At 41.5% G+C, this 18,185-nt stretch overlaps 1 protein-coding gene across 4 annotated transcripts in view; it reads left to right on the top strand.

Annotated features, from left to right (window-relative positions):
* CDCA7 (cell division cycle associated 7) overlaps positions 1–14,153 on the top strand; it is a 33,871-nt gene extending 19,718 nt beyond the window's left edge. For 2 of the 4 annotated variants that reach the window (XM_060177703.1, XM_007527212.3), the window contains exons 2-10: positions 1,705–1,827; positions 2,254–2,490; positions 6,107–6,343; positions 6,605–6,682; positions 8,515–8,712; positions 9,601–9,738; positions 11,002–11,151; positions 11,598–11,734; positions 12,854–14,153. In XM_060177703.1, coding sequence (XP_060033686.1) covers positions 1,762–1,827; positions 2,254–2,490; positions 6,107–6,343; positions 6,605–6,682; positions 8,515–8,712; positions 9,601–9,738; positions 11,002–11,151; positions 11,598–11,734; positions 12,854–12,884 — 1,272 coding nt within the window. In that variant the 5' untranslated portion in view covers positions 1,705–1,761 and the 3' untranslated portion in view covers positions 12,885–14,153. The remainder of the gene's footprint in view (positions 1–1,704; positions 1,828–2,253; positions 2,491–6,106; positions 6,344–6,604; positions 6,683–8,514; positions 8,713–9,600; positions 9,739–11,001; positions 11,152–11,597; positions 11,735–12,853) is intronic. The other 2 variants (XM_060177702.1, XM_007527213.3) reach the window with 2 other exon arrangements.
* Positions 14,154–18,185: the final 4,032 nt, after the last annotated feature.

The following is an 18,185-nucleotide window of genomic DNA, read 5'->3' as shown; positions in this document are numbered from 1 at the left end:
CAGGCTGTGACATTGGGCGATCTGTTTCACTCCCTTCCCTTGAATTTCTTCCTAAGGGCGGAGACAAATTCTAGAATTGAATGGAGCTTACTTGGGAGCACAGGGTGGTTAGAAAGATCACGATGGAAATAATTCTGAAGTGAAATGCAGACTGAGGTGTAGAATGTTCTGTTCGCCTGACATGTCCCATCTTGGCGTGGTTTTGTAGCACCTGTTGCAGAACTGGTGATTCAGCAGTGGGAGTCAGTTATTCTATTCTTTGGTTATACTTAAAATTAAAAATATAAGTCTTACTCTGTATTTTTTAAAAGATTTATTATTATTATTTATTTTCTCTTTTGTTACCCTTTTTTATTGTTGTAGTAGTTATTATTGTTGTTGTCATTGTTGGAGGGGAAGACAGAGGGGGGAGAGAGAGACACTTGCAGCCCTGTAAAAGGGGAGCCGGGGATTCGAACCAGGAGCTCCTGCCAGTTCTTGCACTTTGCTCCACGTGCGCTTAACCCGCTGCGCTACCTCCGGACTTCCTCGTTCTGCATTTTTAAATGGCTGAAACTACTGCTTTTTTTTTTTTTTTTTTTAATACACACAGTAGGGGCCAAATGCATTTGCTGGTAAGTGGTGTAGGCTGTTCAATATTTATGAGTGAGAGAAACACTTGAATATCAATAAATAATTTGTGCCTTATGAAAGGACATCTAAAAAATCCAAGGCTTGAGTTTAGCAAGGAAACTGCAGAAGGAGCTTACCAGCAGGCCAAACTGTTTTGAAGGAGTCAGGTGTTCTACCTGTGTTTGGAGTTGCTGTTTTGACCTTTAACTGGGCTTCTGGTGCCTTTTACTCACTGGGTTGGTATATTTGATTTGTCAGGACTTGTGCTGAAATCACTGTACTCCTGGATCAAATGAGACCTTAACTTTGCCATCTTGAAGTAAAGTTCCTGCCCAGTTTTGTGACTAGGGAAATTAGCATCACAGTACATAGCCCCAAACTTGCACAAAAAAGACCTCATTAGCTTGATTCTGACACTAAGGGGGAGAAAAACTGTTTTGTAATTTTGACATTTCCTTCTAGAAGTAGAGTTTAATTTTTTTTTTTTTTAATCAGAGCATTGTTCAGCTCTGGCTTATGGTGGTGTAGGGGATTGAACCTAGGACTTTGGAGCCTCAGGCATAAGAGTCTGTTTGCATAACCATTATGCTATCCACCCTCCTCTGCCCAGAGTTTAATTTTTAAGAGTAGGCGCTGGATTTTAGGAGTATAGCATTAAACTCAGTATAATGCTAAGACTTGGGATTCTTAAAATGGCTAAGTAGGAAGGGCAAAGTTAAAGAAGTCTGAATAAATTGATGTCATGACTTTTTTTTTTTTTTTTTTTTTTTGCAAAGAGCATTTTATATGATTTAACCTTGTTTTAAGAATTTAAAATCCTTATTTTCTACATATCAATAGTAGTTAAGAAATGGACTTGGGGTGAGGGAGCATTGGGGAGATACTACAGCAGTTATGCAACACACTTTCATACCTGAGACTCAGGTCCCAGGTTCAGTTTCATGAACTGGCACTGAGCAGTCCTAGTAGGAAGGAAGAAGGGGAGGAAGGCACCCCTCAGCTGTTTGAAGCTACTGAGCCTCAGAAATAAAAGCTTCAGTTAGATACTGCAGTAACCATCTTACTTAATAGCACTGCCATTTCCATTTGCAGCAAAAAGATCTCAGAGTAAAGAACTTCAAGAAATTCAGATATGTGAAGTTGATTTCCATGGAAACCTCGTCATCCTCTGATGACAGTTGTGACAGCTTTGCTTCTGATAATTTTGCAAACACAGTAAGTGCTGCCTGGGAATAAACAGAATTGAGTTTGCGGTGCTCAAAGTGCCCTAAATGCTTTGTGCATGATTAAAACTGCTTGCTTTCCGCTACATTTCTATACAGTCGCTATGAAGATACACTGTGCGCTTGTAATTTCATTTCACTTTTTGCTGTGGTTCTAGGTAGTAATTGTTGGAGGTAGATTAGCTACTTATTCTAGCCTTTTGAAATGTCTCCTAACCTAACATGCCTGGTGATTTGCCGTGACAACTCAGAAATCATTTGTAAACCTCTGAACCATTTTTCTTTGTAACAAAAGCTATTCTCTTGTAGTGCACTTGTAAATGTGATTTGCTGTCTGCACGGTTTATGGAAAATTGGTTCTTGAAACAGAAAAAAAAATGCACAACGACATTTATTTATTTATTTATTTATTTTACAGAAACCTAAATTCAGGTCAGATATCAGTGAAGAACTGGCAAATGTTTTTTATGAGGACTCTGATAATGAATCTTTCTGCGGCTTTTCAGAAAGTGAGGTGCAAGATGTATTAGACCATTGTGGATTTGTACAGAAACCAAGGCCAGATGTCACTAACGAACTGGCCAGTATTTTTCATGCTGACTCTGATGATGAATCATTTTGCGGTTTCTCAGAAAGTGAGATACAAGATGGAATGGTGAGTTTGAGTATTTCACCAATGTCAAAAAGTAAGATAACCTTTAGAGGCTTGGTGTTCTTGCTTTTTTAATTTTTCATGCCAATTGTAAGGGTATTTTTTTCTTTGTGTCTTAAGTCAGTGTTTACTAATTGGCCCATTGTTAGATTTCTGTGGTCACAAGTCCCACCTAGTCAGAGAAAGCACATGTGTCCTCAAGATGGGCCACATTTGCATTTCAAGTTCAAGTGTCCAGCCCGGTGTCCGGCATTAGCAGGCCTTGGATAAATATTTCCCATAGTGGATCTATGCCTGCGTCTGAAAAATTGATAACTTGCTTACAGAAGCATGCTGGTAGATAATGACAAGTCAGGACCTTTCCTGCTTCCACTTTGGCTCCGTGGTTGGCTTTTCCTGTGCACGCTGCCTGCCCTTAAAACTCTGTCATCCTGCTCAGGACACTGCTGCTGCTGCACCTTGGTCCCACTCTGCCTGAATGTGCTTTGTTAATGGAACTGTCTCCACCGAGGAAGCAGCGTGTATGCGGATAGATAGTTAGGTGCATGCTCTTGGGCCCTTTGTGGTGGACCATACTTGTAATACTGCTGCATGGAAGCATGCCTGGCCAAGGGGTGTTTCATCGCTCTTCGTGGCCATGCACTCTTCTAGTTTCAGTGAGTGGTTTCAGTGAGTGGGTGTGGAAGTTAAGGGCTGGTTTGCATGTCTGGATGGGACTCAAGTATGGTCTACCTGCTAGGTAGTTCCTGGGCAATGTTTTAATTCTTTGTAGGTACTGTTTATTTTGATAAAATAAAATGCACTTGATTATAAGTCTTAAGAACTCATTAAACAGTTTTTTAATTGTTGTTTGACAGTCTCAGGCTGCACACTGAAAGTATGTGAAAATAAGAGATTCAGAAAGCATTTTGATTGTTAAGAAGTGATCTTTCCATATTAGGGACTTTATGAGTGGTAAATTTTCCCTTCATATTTGCTTTTTCTGGTATTACCATAATCACTTTCGGGGTGTACTCCCCCTCCCACACAGAGAATCCTGTTGCTTACAGTCAGTCAGCTTGCATCCCTCCCACTACTCAGCCTCTGGCAACCACATTTTCTAGCACAAATTTGCCTAGTCTAAACATTTTCCTTTTTTAAAAAAAATATTTATTTATTCCCTTTTGTTGCCCTTGTTGTTTTGTTGTTGAAGTTATTATTGTTGTTGTTATTGATGTCGTCATTGTTGGATAGGACAGAGAGAAATGGAGAGAGGAGGGGAAGACAGAGAGGGGGAGAGAAAGAGAGACACCTGCAGACCTGTTTTACCGCCTGTGAAGTGACTCCCCTGCAGGTGGGGAGCCGGGGGCTTGAACCAGGATCCTTATGCCGGGTCCTTATGCTTTGTGCCACCTGTGCTTAACCCGCTGCACTACCGCCCGACTCCCCAACATTTTCCTTTAAAAAAAAAAATCCACTGCCATTGGTCTCCATTTCCCCCCTTTCTTTCTTTCTTTCTTTTTTTTTTTTTTTTTTCCTTTTCCTTTATTTGATAGAACAGAGAGAGATTGAGAAGACTGAGTAAGATGGAGAGGGAGGGAAACACCTGCAGCACTTGCTTCACTGTGCCTACAGGTGGAGCAGGTGCTCAAAGCGCAGTGCTTGCACATGGTGATTAACATGGATGCTCAGCCAGGTGTGCCACCGCCTGCCCCCGCCCCAGACGTTTTCTTCCTTTTTAAAAAAATATTTAGGGAGTCGGGCTGTAGCCCAGCGGGTTAAGTGCAGGTGGCGCAAAGCACAAGGACCGGCATAAGGATCCCGGTTCGAACCCCGGCTCCCCACCTGCAGGGGAGTCGCTTCACAGGCGGTGAAGCAGGTCTGCAGGTGTCTGTCTTTCTCTCCTCCTCTCTGTCTTCCCCTCCTCTCTCCATTTCTCTCTGTCCTATCCAACAACGACAACAACAATAATAACTACAACAATAAAACAACAAGGGCAACAAAAGGGAATAAATAAATAAAATAAATATTAAAAGAATATATTTATTTACTTATTCCCTTTTCGTTGCCCTTGTTGTTTTATTGTTGTTATTGATGTCGTCGTTGTTGGATAGGACAGAGAGAAATGGAGAGAGGAGGGGAAGACAGAGGGGGAAAGACAGACACTTGCAGGCAGACCTGCTTCACCGCTTGTGAAGCGACTCCCCTGCAGGTGTTGGGGGATCCTTACCCCGGTCCTTGCGCTTAGCCTGCTGCGCTACCGCCTGGCTCCCTCCTTTTTTTTTTTTCTTTTCTTTTCTTTTAATTGTTTCATTATCTTTATTGGATAGAGACAGAAATCAAGAGTGAAGGGGGTGAGAGAGAGGGAGAGACAGAGAGACACCTGCAGCCCTACTTCACCACTTGCAAAGCTTCGCCCTCTGCAGGTGGGGACCTAGGGTCGAACACGGGTCCTTGCTGCAGTATAACATGTGCGCTCAACCAGGTGCTCCACCACCCGGCTCTAACATTTTCTATCTATAGGAATACACAAAAATATTGTGTCTTTTGTGACTGTCTCCTTTTACTTAGCCTGTTTTCTGTGTTGTGGCATGTGTCAAGTGTTTCATACCTTTTTTATTGCTATGTCATAGTCCATTGTGTGACTGTGCCACACTGTTCATCCACTCCTCATCTGATCAATGTTTTTACCTTTTGACTATTGAATAATACTGCTGTGAGCATTTACTTTTATGGTTTTTTGTGTGGCCATATATTCTTGAGTATATACCAAGGAATGATGAATATAGTTATTTTTCTCTGCTAGTAGTTATGAAATAATGAAACTTCACTTTTTCTTCTGTCTTTTCTTTGAGTGTGATGTAAAAGCACCACACTGCCATTTTTATACAGTGTCAGAGTTAAGACCCATGATCTACCTCATGAAAGGCAGCACCTAAGTGTTCTGTTATTATTCTGATTTGTATTTCCTCAGTTGCTAAGCTTAGTTACTTTTAATGGTGGGAGCCTACATTGTCTTGAGAATTTTTACTTAAATTTTTATTTAAAAAAATTTTTTTTATTAAGCTAACAAAAATTGCGCTGGAGACTGGAACCTTAAATAGATTTCATAGAGACAAAGCAGAATGGTTGCCTAGGGCTTGGTGGAGGGGAGAAGGAGGACTTATTTCCTGAGTAAAAAGTTGTACTTTGAGATGATGAGAATGCTCTGGAGATGAATAGTGGTGGTGATTGTATTTAGTGCTGCTAAGCTATACAGTTTAAAGTTTATTAAAATGATAAATTTCGTGTTGTACATGTTTCACTGTAGATTTTTTTAAAGGTAGCTTAGAGCAGTGATACATCATTAATACAACTTAATGTTTCTATAGACGTTGAAACCTTGTTATGGGAGAAAACATTTGCTATAGGAATTCTTTTATTGCATAAAGACTTTTTTAAGGAAGTAGAGATTTTCATATTTGGAATAAAAGCTCACAGCTCCCCATCCCAGAAAGTGTTAGAGCTGTCAGTGTTCAGTTAAAATGTATTTGTTGCAAGTATCTTTTGTCCAAAAGCAATTGTGTAATGTCTTAGATCTGTCTTGTCAGTCAGTCTCCACCCTTCCACCCTTAATGAATGAATTGTTCTGGTTAACTAGAGACCACAGTTGGACCGCACCGGCTGCAGGACACGCAGTCAGTGTAGACTTTCTGGACAGCTTCGAGTGGCCATGAAGTTTCCAACTCGAAACTCCAGGGGAGCAGCCAACAAAAAAGTGGCGCCTCCTAAACCCACTGAAAATTTTGTGATGGATTCCAGTTCTGATTCAGAAGACGAAGGTGGCATGAATTTTCTGGAGAAAAGGGCTTTAAATATAAAACAAAACAAAGCAATGGTAGGTATCTGACTTTGTTAGCACTAATTCTTCTGGCTTTTCTCTTAACTTTTCTGTGCCTTAAAGCCATTTTCAGTAAAGCTGTGAAGTCTTCATTATGTGAACTTTAAAATGGACACCCCCCCCCCAACTAACTTTAAAAAATCCTACTGAAGTCTTGGTAGGTATAAAACTTTGGAGATGATGCTACTGTAATGTCCAGAAGTTGTTGCTTATAGTAGTTATTCAAAACCAATAATTGATTTAACTTTCTCCTTTCAGCTGGCAAAACTCATGTCAGAATTAGAGAGTCTCCCTGGCTCCTTCCCTGGAAGGCGTTCCCTCCCGGACCCTCCTTCAGTAAGTGCAAATCCTTCCTGTATAGTAGTGATTGGGGCAAACATGAGGTAGACTTGTTATGGCTTCCAGTTTATTTGTTATGGTAACTTTAAAGCCAATTTTAATGTGATCTTACAGTGAAGAAATAGACAAATCTTGTAATTTCCTTTTGTTCTTTTTCTGTTTTTGAGAGAGACCCTTTCTTCAGTGTATTTGGGACTGAACTAAACCTGGGTGATACACATGGCAAAGCAGCACACTACCAAAGTGAGCTATTTTGACAACCCCATTTCTTTTTAAATTTTATTCATTTTATTTTAATGAGAGGCAGACATACAGATAAAGACCACTGCTTAGCTCGGGCTTACAGTGGTGCTGTGGATTGAACCTTGGACCACAGAGGCATGACAATCTTGTGCATAACCACTAGGCTGTCTCCCCAACCCACCCCTTTTCTTTTTTTCTTAATATTTTATTTGTTTTATTATTGGATAGAGACAGAGAGAAACACCCACAGCCCTGCTTCACCACTCGTGAAGCTTTTCCTCTGCAAGTGGGGACCAGGGGCTTGAACCTGGGTCCTTGTGCATTATGAGTGCTCTTAACCGGGTGCACCACCACCTGGCCCTAACCTTTTTTGTTTTAACTAGAGCACTGCTCATTTCTGGCTCTTGGGTGGTGCCAGGATTGCACCTGGGACATTGGAGCCTCAAGCATAGAAGTCTTTTGCATAAATACTATGCTCTCGCCCTCACATTCCCTGGGAATTCTTCTAGCATCTTGGGACAAGAGTGACTTCTCTGTGTCCTGGTCCTGCAGCATTCAGACTCCTTCTTTTAAAAATATTTTTTTCTTTTTTAAAATATTTATTTTCTCTTTAGTTGCCCTTGTTTCATTGTTGTAGTTATTATTGCTGTTATTGATGTCGTTGTTGTTGGATAGGATAGAGAGAAATGGAGAGAGGAGGGGAAGATAGGGGGAGAGAAAGACAGACACCTGCAGACCTGCTTCACCGCCTGTGAAGTGACTCCCCTGTAGGCGAGGAGCCCGGGGCTTGAACCTTATGCCGGTCCTTTCACTTTGAGCCATGTGCACTTAAACCCCCTGTGCCACTGCCCGGATCCCTCAAACTCCTTTTAATTAGTTGTTTTTCTTCATTCCAACTAGGTTCAGTCCCTAAATAGCAGGAAATAAAGGCTGAAAATTTCTCTCTTTCTGGTAACCCTAGCTTCAGCATATTCTTCCAACATAGTAGTTTTAAAATCTGAGGAGAATTTTTTAAAAGTATTCATTTATTTATCAGATAGAGACTGAAATTGAAAGGGGGAGATAGGGAGAGAGACAGACAGACATCTGCTGCCCTGCTTCACCACTTGTGAAGCTTTCCCCCTGTAGGTGGGGACCTGAGGAGAAATTACCTCAGTCAAGACCTGTTAAGAGTATATGATTCTAAACTAAACTGCTGTATCTCAGGGGACTCTGGTATCTACTATGATCCAAAAGAGGAAAGAGACAAACAAGGATTAGAAGAAGAAAAGCCCCTGTATATTGTTCAGTTGTGCGATATAGAAATACAGTGTATCTTTCAGAGCTTAAGAAACGTTGTAGATAGAATTTTGGGAACATGTGATCCATTTTTATGTCCTGAGTAAGTAGATCAGTTCTAAATTTGAGTGAAACAGGATTTGGTGTTTCAAAAGCAAAATTAGAATAGCAGGATCATTTTCTGTTCACTATAGAAAGGGTAATACAAAATAGAAAACAAAGCTCTATTTTCCCCACAGAATGTAATGTAAGGAGAAAATACCACTTCTCTCTGGAATAAATGGGTTTCCTTATATGTGCTTGTCTAGCAGTCAAAGACACCCAGAAGACGGACCTTCCCAGGCACTGCTGCGAGAAGAAATCCTGAACGGAAAGCTCGTCCTCTTACCAGATCACGGTCCCGGATCCTTGGGTCTCTACCCACGGAGGAGGAAGAAGAGGAGGAGGAGGAGGAAGATAAATACATGTTAGTGAGAAAGAGGAAGACCATGGATGGCTACATGAATGTGAGTTCTTATCTGTTACTGGTTCTTTTTTTTTTTTTTTTTAATTGACACTAGGGTTATTACTGGGGCTTGGTGCCAGCATTGAGAATCCACTGTTTCCGGTAGCCATATTTTTTTTTCTTCTTTCTTTTTTATTAGCTAGGACGGAGAAAATGAGAGGGGAGGAGGAGATAGATAGGGAGAAAGATACACACTTGCAGACCTGCTTCACTACTCGACTTCCCCCCTACAGCTGGGGAGCAGGGGCTTGAACCCAGCTACATGTGGCCTCAACCAGATGTGCCACTGCCAGACCCTTCTGTTTTTTTTTTTTTTTAACATCAAATGATTGCTAATGTCACATAAACTTGTTACACAGTTTTTTTTTTTAATATTTATTTATTTCTCCTTTTGTTGCCCTTGTTTTTCATTGTTGTAGTTATTATTGCTGTTGTTATTGATGTTGTCGTTGGATAGGACAGAGAGAAATGGAGAGAGGAGGGGAAGACAGAGAAGTGGAGAGAAAGATAGACACCTGCAGACCTGCTTCACCAGCTGTGAAACGACTCCCCTGCAGGTGGGGAGCCGGGAACTAGAACCAGGGTCCTTATGCTGGTCCTTGTGCTTTGCGCCACGTGCTCTTAACCCCTGTGCTACCGCCTGACTCCCATTGTTGCACAGTTTTATCAGGCAAGAGGATCATCATCGTAAGGGCTGAATAGCATGATCATGTCCCATTATCCTAACAGTAAACGTGCAACAACAGAGAGAACTTGAAAGGGGTGGAGGAGGTAGGGACAGGGAAAGATACCTGCAGATACTTTAAGGATTTCAGGACAAATCTCGCCACTGAGATTCAGAGCTGCAGAGAGCCAGTAGGGACTCTATTCCTTGCTTCTCTTTCCACAGGAAAATGGCATGCCCAGAAGTCGTCGTCCTGGCACCATGACCCTTCCACACATAATTCGCCCAGTGGAAGACATTACCGAGGAAGAGCTAGAGAATATCTGCAGCAACTCCCGGGAGAAGATATACAGCCGTTCTATGGTACAAGCTTCTAAATTACATCTCAAAATGCCAGAACTCTGAGAGGAAAGACAGCTTCTGTCGTGGATTTTTGCTAATGTTCTGCAGGTCTTAGTATAGAGGATCATGTGCCCATGTGGTTTCCTTTCTCCTTTCTCTTCTTTTTTGCCTCGAGGGTTATTGCTGGGGCTCAGTGCCTACACTACAAATCCATTGCACCTGGTGACCATGGCCATTTTTTTCTTTTTTATTATTTATTTTTTTGGATAAGACAGAGAGATACTGAGAGGGGGAGTAGATGGGAGGTTGGGGAGAAAAAGATAGACACCTTCACACCTGCTTCACTGCTTGTGGGGTGAGCACCCCTGCACAGGGCAGGAGCTGGGGGCTCAAACCGGGATCCCTGAGCGCCGCCCCTCGTGTGATTTCTTCATAAAGTATTTTTTTACTTTTTAAATCTTTGATCATTGTTATTAGTGATTTAAGGCAAACGCTAGAAGAAGAAGTGATTTAATAATGGTTATCAAGATTGTCGGATAACAGGGGTACAATTCTATAAAATTCCCACCACCAGAGTTCCGTATCCCATCCCTTCCATTGGAAGGTTTCCTATTCTTTATCCTTCTGGGAGTATGGATTAAAATTCTCATAGATGTATTCTTAAATTTTTATTTCTCTTAGTAAATCTTCAGTGATATGCTATGTCTTTAATTTAGAAACTGATTTATTCAGCACAGATTTGCTGAATAAATTACATGGTTCTTAGAATAGTAGATCTTTTCTTGAAAAATAGTTTGATAACATTAACTGTTGTGTCTGCCAACTGAATGAAATCCCACTTGAAATACTTTCCATACCTTGGAATACACACACACACACACGTCGATCTACATTCACGGACAGAATGTCAGATTCTATTGACAAAGGTGTCTACAGAGAGGCCATTCTTTTATTATTATTATTATTATTTTATTTATTCCCTTTTGTAGCCCTTGTTGTTTTATTGTTGTAGTTATTATTGTTGTTGTCGTTGTTGGATAGGACAGAGAGAAATGGAGAGAGGAGGGGAAGACAGAGAGGAGGAGAGAAAGATAGACACCCGCAGACCTGCTTCACCGCCTGTGAAGCGACTCCCCTACAGGTGGGGAGCTGGGGTTCGAACCGGGATCCTTATGCCGATCCTTGTGCTTTGCACCACCTGCACTTAACCTGCTGCGCTACAGCCCGACTCCCCAGAGAGGCCATTCTTAATCTACAGAAATAGTTCTTGTTTACTATTTATAGGGGTCTACTTGTCATCAATGCCGCCAGAAAACGATTGATACCAAGACAAACTGCAGAAACTCAGAGTGCTGGGGTGTTCGAGGCCAGTTCTGTGGTCCCTGCCTTCGGAACCGTTATGGCGAAGAGGTCAGGGATGCTTTGCGGGATCCGGTAAGTGTCCTGGCAGGGTGGGGTGGGCCTGTGGACTGGAAGGCCAGCCAAGAACTCATGGGGAGAGGAGGAGGACATTGGTGGGAGAATCAGGCCATAAGTGTTGTGAGATGTTCGTTTCAGGGGGCCTGAGGGGACCCACGTCATGGTGTTAGCACTGCATAGATGGGAACTCCTCCCCAAAAGCTCAGGCCTCTTGGGTGGCGAGGTTCATTCTCCATCTCTCCATACTTGCTGTGTCACTTTCTTCACTGACTCTCCTAAGGTGACATGAAGCATTATTAATGGATAATTGTTTAGGCCTTGTTAAGACGTTTTTAGAATTAAAAAGAATTTGAGATTTAAATCCAGGTGGTGAGGCCTGTCATAGAGATTAACAGGAGTAAATAAATAAGGGCAGGGCTAGAATATGATTCCACTTAATTGTGACTTACTATCTCCTTCAGAACTGGCATTGTCCACCTTGCCGTGGAATCTGCAACTGCAGCTTCTGCCGACAGCGAGATGGGCGGTGTGCCACTGGCGTCCTTGTTTATTTAGCCAAATACCATGGCTTTGGGAATGTGCATGCTTACTTGAAAAGGTAATGACTGGCATGTCTGTCTTCCACACTCAACTTATATTCATTTAGGTGCTTTAAAGACAAAAGTCAGAATAAGGAATTATCTGGGGGAAGGGAGCTTGGAGGCAATATGTCTGAAGTTGGAGATGTTGCAAGTGTTTGGAACACTTTGTATCTTCCTCTGGGAGCTAATGACCCATGTAGGGAGTGTGAGTAGAAATTCAAGCTGTAGGGCGTGGGGTGGTAGCACAGCGGGTTAAGTGCACATGGCATGAAGTACAAGGACCTGTGTAAGGAACTGGTTCGAGCCCCCGGCTCCCTGCCTACTTCACAAGTGGTGAAGTAGGTCTGTAGGCGTCTGTTTTTTCTCTCCCCCCTCTGTCTTCTTTACCTTTCTTAATTTCTCTCTGTCCTGTCCAACAACAGTAACAACAGCAAGGGCAACAAAATGAGAAAAATGGCCTCTAGGAGCAGTGGCTTCTTAGTGTAGGCACCGAGCCCCAAAGATAACCCTAGAGGCAAAAAAGAAAGGAAGAAAGAAAGAAAGAAAGAAAGAAAGAAAGAAAGAAAGAAAGAAAGAAAAGAAATTCAAGCTGTTTACTTCAAGGTATGGGTGTTAGGGGGCTTACCATGTGCAAGGAGCTGGGTTCAAGTCCCTAGTCCCTACCTGCAATGAGAGAAAACTTCACTAGCAGTGAAACAGTGCTTCAGATGTTTCTCTTTCTCCCTATCTCCCTCTCTACTCCACTTTTTCTCTGAATTTTCAAATAAAAGAAAGGGGGAAAAATGGTGGGGAGAAATGGTTGCCGGGGGCTGTGGATTTGCTATGTAAGCACCAAGCACTAGCCATGACCCTAGTGGCAATAAAAGAAAAAAAATAATAATGTGTACACACATGTTTAAAACACTAAAATGTGTACGCACATTTTTTTTTAAAGACTAGAGGCTGAGCAGAAGGCATAATCGTGCAAAAAGAGATTCACTCTTGAGGCTCAGAGGTCCCAGGGTTAGTCTTTTGCACCACCATAAACAAGAGCTGAGCAGTGTTCTGACATATAATGATAAAAAACAAATTAGGTTTTAAAAAGATAATTCTCTACTTTACACTTACATTCTGATACCTTCTGTTTTCTCTTTCAGTCTGAAACAGGAATTTGAAATGCAAGCATAATGTTTGGAAGATCCACTAACTGCTTTTTACTCCACAAATTGTTATCATGTGATTGAAGCCAGAATTAAGAAGTTTGACCATCATTCTGTTTTATCGAAAACTCAGACCTAGTCTCCCATTAGACATACAGGTGTTTCTCAGCATCATGGAGGTAATTGCTAGCTATACTTTGCCCTCCTGCAGTTTCTCCTTTGCTTTGTTCCAACCCTAACTCTTTTCTACCCCTTTTATTTCCAGGGGTTCTCTCACACCATGTAGTTTCTGAGTTCTTTTTAAATGACAATTTTATGAAAGCACGTTTGATTTCATTGGTGTTGAAACAACCCTGAAATCCAACCAATAAAACCAAGCACTTAGAAACACAGTAGTGGTGTTAACGTTTCTCTACTGAGTTCCAGAGAATAGCCCTCTAACATGTGTCCACAAAAACAGTAGGCTTGATTTAGTTGTAACTGAAACAAGGTACAGAGGTCATAAAGCCATATGGAAAAATTAATTGTTGGAAAGTGTTGTGCATGATCTTGGATCCCTCTCAAGAAAATCCCAGGTATTGTGCTTATTGTATATAAGTTGTTCCAGTTGTGAAAAACATGGTTACCACTAATTTCATCCACCATGATTTAAGTACTGCATCTGGAGCACACACTGAGTGGCTCATGGTTATTGGGCAGTGCTATACTTGAAATTCTTGTAGGAAAAAAAAACAAAAAACAATACCCTAAGGAGTCTGGGTGGGGAGGCGTCAGGAATGGGCTAGTTTGAATTTATCAAGTTGAACTTTAGTATGATTGTGGTTTACCAGCTTTATTTCAGTCCCCATAGGTGAAGATATTTCCAATCAGTTCTTCACTATTTGATAGGGAGAGTTGATGCCAACACTCGAGGCACAATTCTTTGAATTTTATGCTTTCTTGAAGAAGTTATAGGGGTAGTATCCATGTTCAGGCCTTAAGTACATTTGTAACAATGAAAAAGTGCCATTGTTGGAGATGGGTGACTTTCAAAACGGTTTAACTTGACCTCGCTGCCAGTTCAGTTTGGGGCCAGATTCCACGTGGTGCCTCCCCTTCTCCCCTTGATTGTATTAATCCCCATCTTTGTAGAGGTGTGATATAAGTGTCCTTTTTGCTTGCATGTGCAGCTTGTTATTCAGCCTTTGAATATTTGATGCATAATTGGATCTTGACTCAACAAATGTAAATAGAGCTTTGGATCTGTAATGCTTTTATACAAAGTTTTATTTTAATAATAAAACATTTAATCAATTAATTCTGGCTTGTCTGCTTTATCCTCCCCGCCCCGCGCCCCCCCCCCCCCCCCCCCAGCACTGCTCAGCTCTAGTTTATTGTAGTATGTGGGATTGAACCTGGGAATTTGGAGCCTCTCTCTAGAATACATCTTCTAGTCTAGGCCTGCCACTTCTTCTTTTTTTTTTTTTAAAGAAGTTATTTAGGCGAAAGATAGGCAGAGAGAGAAAGAACCAGACATCACTCTGGTACATGTGTTGCTGGGGATTGAACTCAGGACCTCATGGTTAAGAATCCAGTGCTTTATCCACTGAGCCACCTCTCGGGCCACATCCTGTCACTTCTGCTGTGTAACATTGAGCATTTGTCTCAAGTTCTCTGGACTTTAAAGTCACACCTTTGAAATACAGCTTACTAAGTATATGATCTCTCCAAAGCACTAAATTCTAACTCCCAGTATACAAATACTACAGTTCTACTTGATCTCAAGCCATTGGTTCCCCTCACTTTTGCCTAGTAGGCACTAAATTAAGCACAAATGAAACCCTCTTGCAGCGCCTTATAACTGCTGTCTTTGTCTTTTTTCATTATGAAAAAAATTGCAGGTTTCACACCTTCCCCCCATATACACACCTCCTTACATTGATTGGGCTGAGAGATACTGAGGAAAGGGAGGTACAGAGGGAGAGACAAAGATATCTACAGCACAGCTCCCCTAATCATGAAGGTTCCCCCCTACGGGTGGGGGCTAGGGAACTCAGGTGGGAGAGGCAGTTCCTATAGCAACTACACACATCCCAGTTTCAAATATGTATATCTATCTGTCTAGAGGTCTCTCAATTAAGGATGGTGTGTGGAGCTCAGCAATGCAGAGCATTGGAAAATACACTGGGACCCCTCCCTATACACTCAAGGCTGAATTGAGCAACTTGGTCTCCTTATAAAATGGGACTCGGGACAAAAAGTCCATGGAGCCACCAATGCTAGAAAATGCCAATGACTTTTCCTCTCCATTTCTACTCAGGATTTTTAGGCTTTTGTCTACAAAATTGCAAATCCCTTCAGGGTAAGGCCTCTGAATCAGCTGTAACCAGTCAATGTTTTAATGAAAACCACATTCATTTTCAGCTTCAGAATATTGAAACAGGGTAACACTGAAATTTTCCAAATCAGTCCCAAGTTTGATTAAACATTCAATTCTCCCCTATTACATACTTAAAAGGGATAGGTTACAATTTGCGTTAAGATTATAAGAGTGTATGAAAAGTATGTATTGTTTCTGTATACACACACACATATACAGAATATAGTCTTGGTTTCCTTCCAAATGAAAATGTGTGTGGTGAATCTTTCTCAGGTAATTCTAGAAAAGTCAGCAACTTTATGCTAAAGCACCAGACTGTAAAAATTTAGGACCTGTTTGTCATGCTTTACCTTTTCTTTCACATTAAGAAAAAAACAAGAACACAAAATCTTCTTCTAGCGTTTGCCCTTCTTCCGTAGCCAGTCAACAGCGTCAGGTTGGAAGCTGTCAGGAGCTGCTTGTTGCTGGCTTTGAAAGTGACTGGGATCCATGTGGATTCAGTCGGCTAGGAAGGATCGTCAGTTTCCCCGATGAATGGGTACTCATGGGATGCACCACGAGAACACAAAATAAAAACTCCCAACACATACTTAGTACATCAGTCATGAAGAGAATGACTCTGTAGTAGCATCTGGGCCAAAGGCTTTGTTGCCTGCCAACCCCTCCTCTATAGGGCTGTGAATAGTTGAGACCACACATCTTTATTTTTGGATTCTCAGTCCTTTAACAAGCCTCAAGGCAAAGGGCCTTTTTTAAAAATATATATATTTGTTAATGGATAGGAAGAGAAATTGAAAGAGAAGGGGGAGTTAGAGAGACGCCTGCAGACCTGCTTTACCGCCTGTGAAGTGACTCCCCTGCAGGTGGGGAACCAGGGGCTCGAACCGGGATCCTAAGCAGTCCTTGAGCTTTGGGCCACGTGTGCTTAACCTGCTGCACTACCGCCCGACTCCCCAGGGCACAGGGACTTTTAATAAAGATCAGAATAGTTGACAGAAGTAAGCCAGGTGTTGTGAAATCACTCATGGTCAGGTTAGCAAATGGTAAAGGACAATACCGTAAAGCGCCACGGGTGCATATAGACTGCTTGGCAATACAGTGGAGTTCCTCAGCATAGCTAGTAGTCTTTTGCTAAAATGGGGAGGTTCTAGAGATTGAACCCAGGTTCTCATTCCATGCATTCTACTCCTGAGCTATCTTCTTACCAAGAACTTAGTACCAAACTAGGTTCTGTTCACAAGACCTGGTCCTGATACTTAGAAATGAAGGCCAAAAGAAACTAGAAAAAGCAGAAATATGTATTATTATTTATTTGGTTTAAGGACAAAGATTCAGTGCAGTAGTTCTGATTATTAATAAAGCAGAGGGCAGAGGTAGACAGCACAATGGTTATGCAAAGAGATGCATATTCTTCTGTTTTCTCTAAACTTATAGTAAGTCCCATCTAGAATCTTATCTGATTCTCATGCAACAACCATATTTTAACAATATGTACACACATTTTAGCATCCTGTTTTTTTATCCTTTTCATATTACTAGAGGCCACTGATGAACATTTCTGTAAATTCCTTGATTAACTGGAAACTTTCCTAGATGGAGTTTGTATCAAAAAATACTAATTTTTTAAAAAATATTTATTCCCTTTTGTTGCCTTTGTTGTTTTATTGTTGTAGTTATTATTGTTGTTGTTATTGGTATTGGTGTTGGATAGGACAGAGAGAAATGGAGAGAGGAGGGGGAGAGAAAGACATCTGCAGACCTACTTCACCGCCTGTGAAGTGACTCCCCTGCAGGTAGGGAGCCGGGGGCTCAAACTGGGGTCCTTACGACAGTCCTTATGCTTTGTGCCATGTGCGCTTAACCCGCTGTGCTACTGCCCGACTCCCAAAAAGACTAATTTTTAAAAAGGTTTATTAATGAAAACCCAAGTATCACTCAGGTATCTGCCATGCTGGGGCACCAAAGTAAAAGACTCTGGGGTGGGTGGGTGGGGAGAATACAGGTCCATGAAGGATGATGAATGACATAGTGGGGGTTGTATTGTTAAATGGGAAACTGGGGAATGTTATGCATGTACAAACTATTGTATTTACTGTTGAATGTAAAACATTAATTCCCCAATAAAGAAAGAAATTAAAAAAAGAAATTTATAACTTAGACTTTGAATTAAAACAATATAAGCAAACATGTATATACAATGTTTTTAATTTTTTGAATTTTACTTTATTTGCTAGGACAGAAAGAAATTGAGAGGGAGGAGAGAGAGGAAGAGAGGGAAACACCTGTAGCACTGCTTCACCACTTGTGAAGCTCCTCTCCTGCAGATGGGGACTGCGGGCTTGAACCCAAATCTTGCACACTTGTGTGCACTTAACCAAGTGTGCCACCACCTGGTCCCCTGTATATATATTTTGTATATTATACTTTATATTTTTTAATTTATTTTCCCTTTTGTTACCCTTGTTGTTTTTCATTGTTGTTGTAGTAGTTGTTGTTGTTATTGATGTCATCATTGTTAGATAGGACAGAGAGAAATGGAGAGAGGAGGGGAAGACGGGGAGAGAAAGACACCTGCAGACTTGTTTCACCTCCTGTGAAGCAACGCCCCTGCATGTGGGGAGCTGGGGGCTTGAACCCGAATCCTTCCGCTTGTCCTTGGGCTTTGTGCCAAGTGTGCTTAACTCGCTGCGCTACCGCCTGACTCCCTATATATTGTACTTTCTTGCTACTTCAGGTATATGATAGTATACTACTCACCACATTGAATACATTGTCTCTACATTGTCTTTTCCAGGCAACTAAATATATGAAAGAGAAAGAATTTTTATTTTTATTTATTTATTTATGAGAAGGGTAGGATGAGATACAGAAAGAACCAGACATCACTCTGGGACATGTGCTGCCAGGGATTGAGCTTGGGACCTCAGGCATGAGAGTCCAGTGTCTTATCCACTATGCCACCTCCCGGAT

This window comes from Erinaceus europaeus, chromosome 18 (assembly GCF_950295315.1).
Source record: "Erinaceus europaeus chromosome 18, mEriEur2.1, whole genome shotgun sequence".
NCBI lineage: Eukaryota > Metazoa > Chordata > Mammalia > Eulipotyphla > Erinaceidae > Erinaceus > Erinaceus europaeus.
The sequence above is the reverse complement of the archived record's forward strand: the minus strand, read 5'-3'. Positions and strand labels throughout refer to the sequence as shown.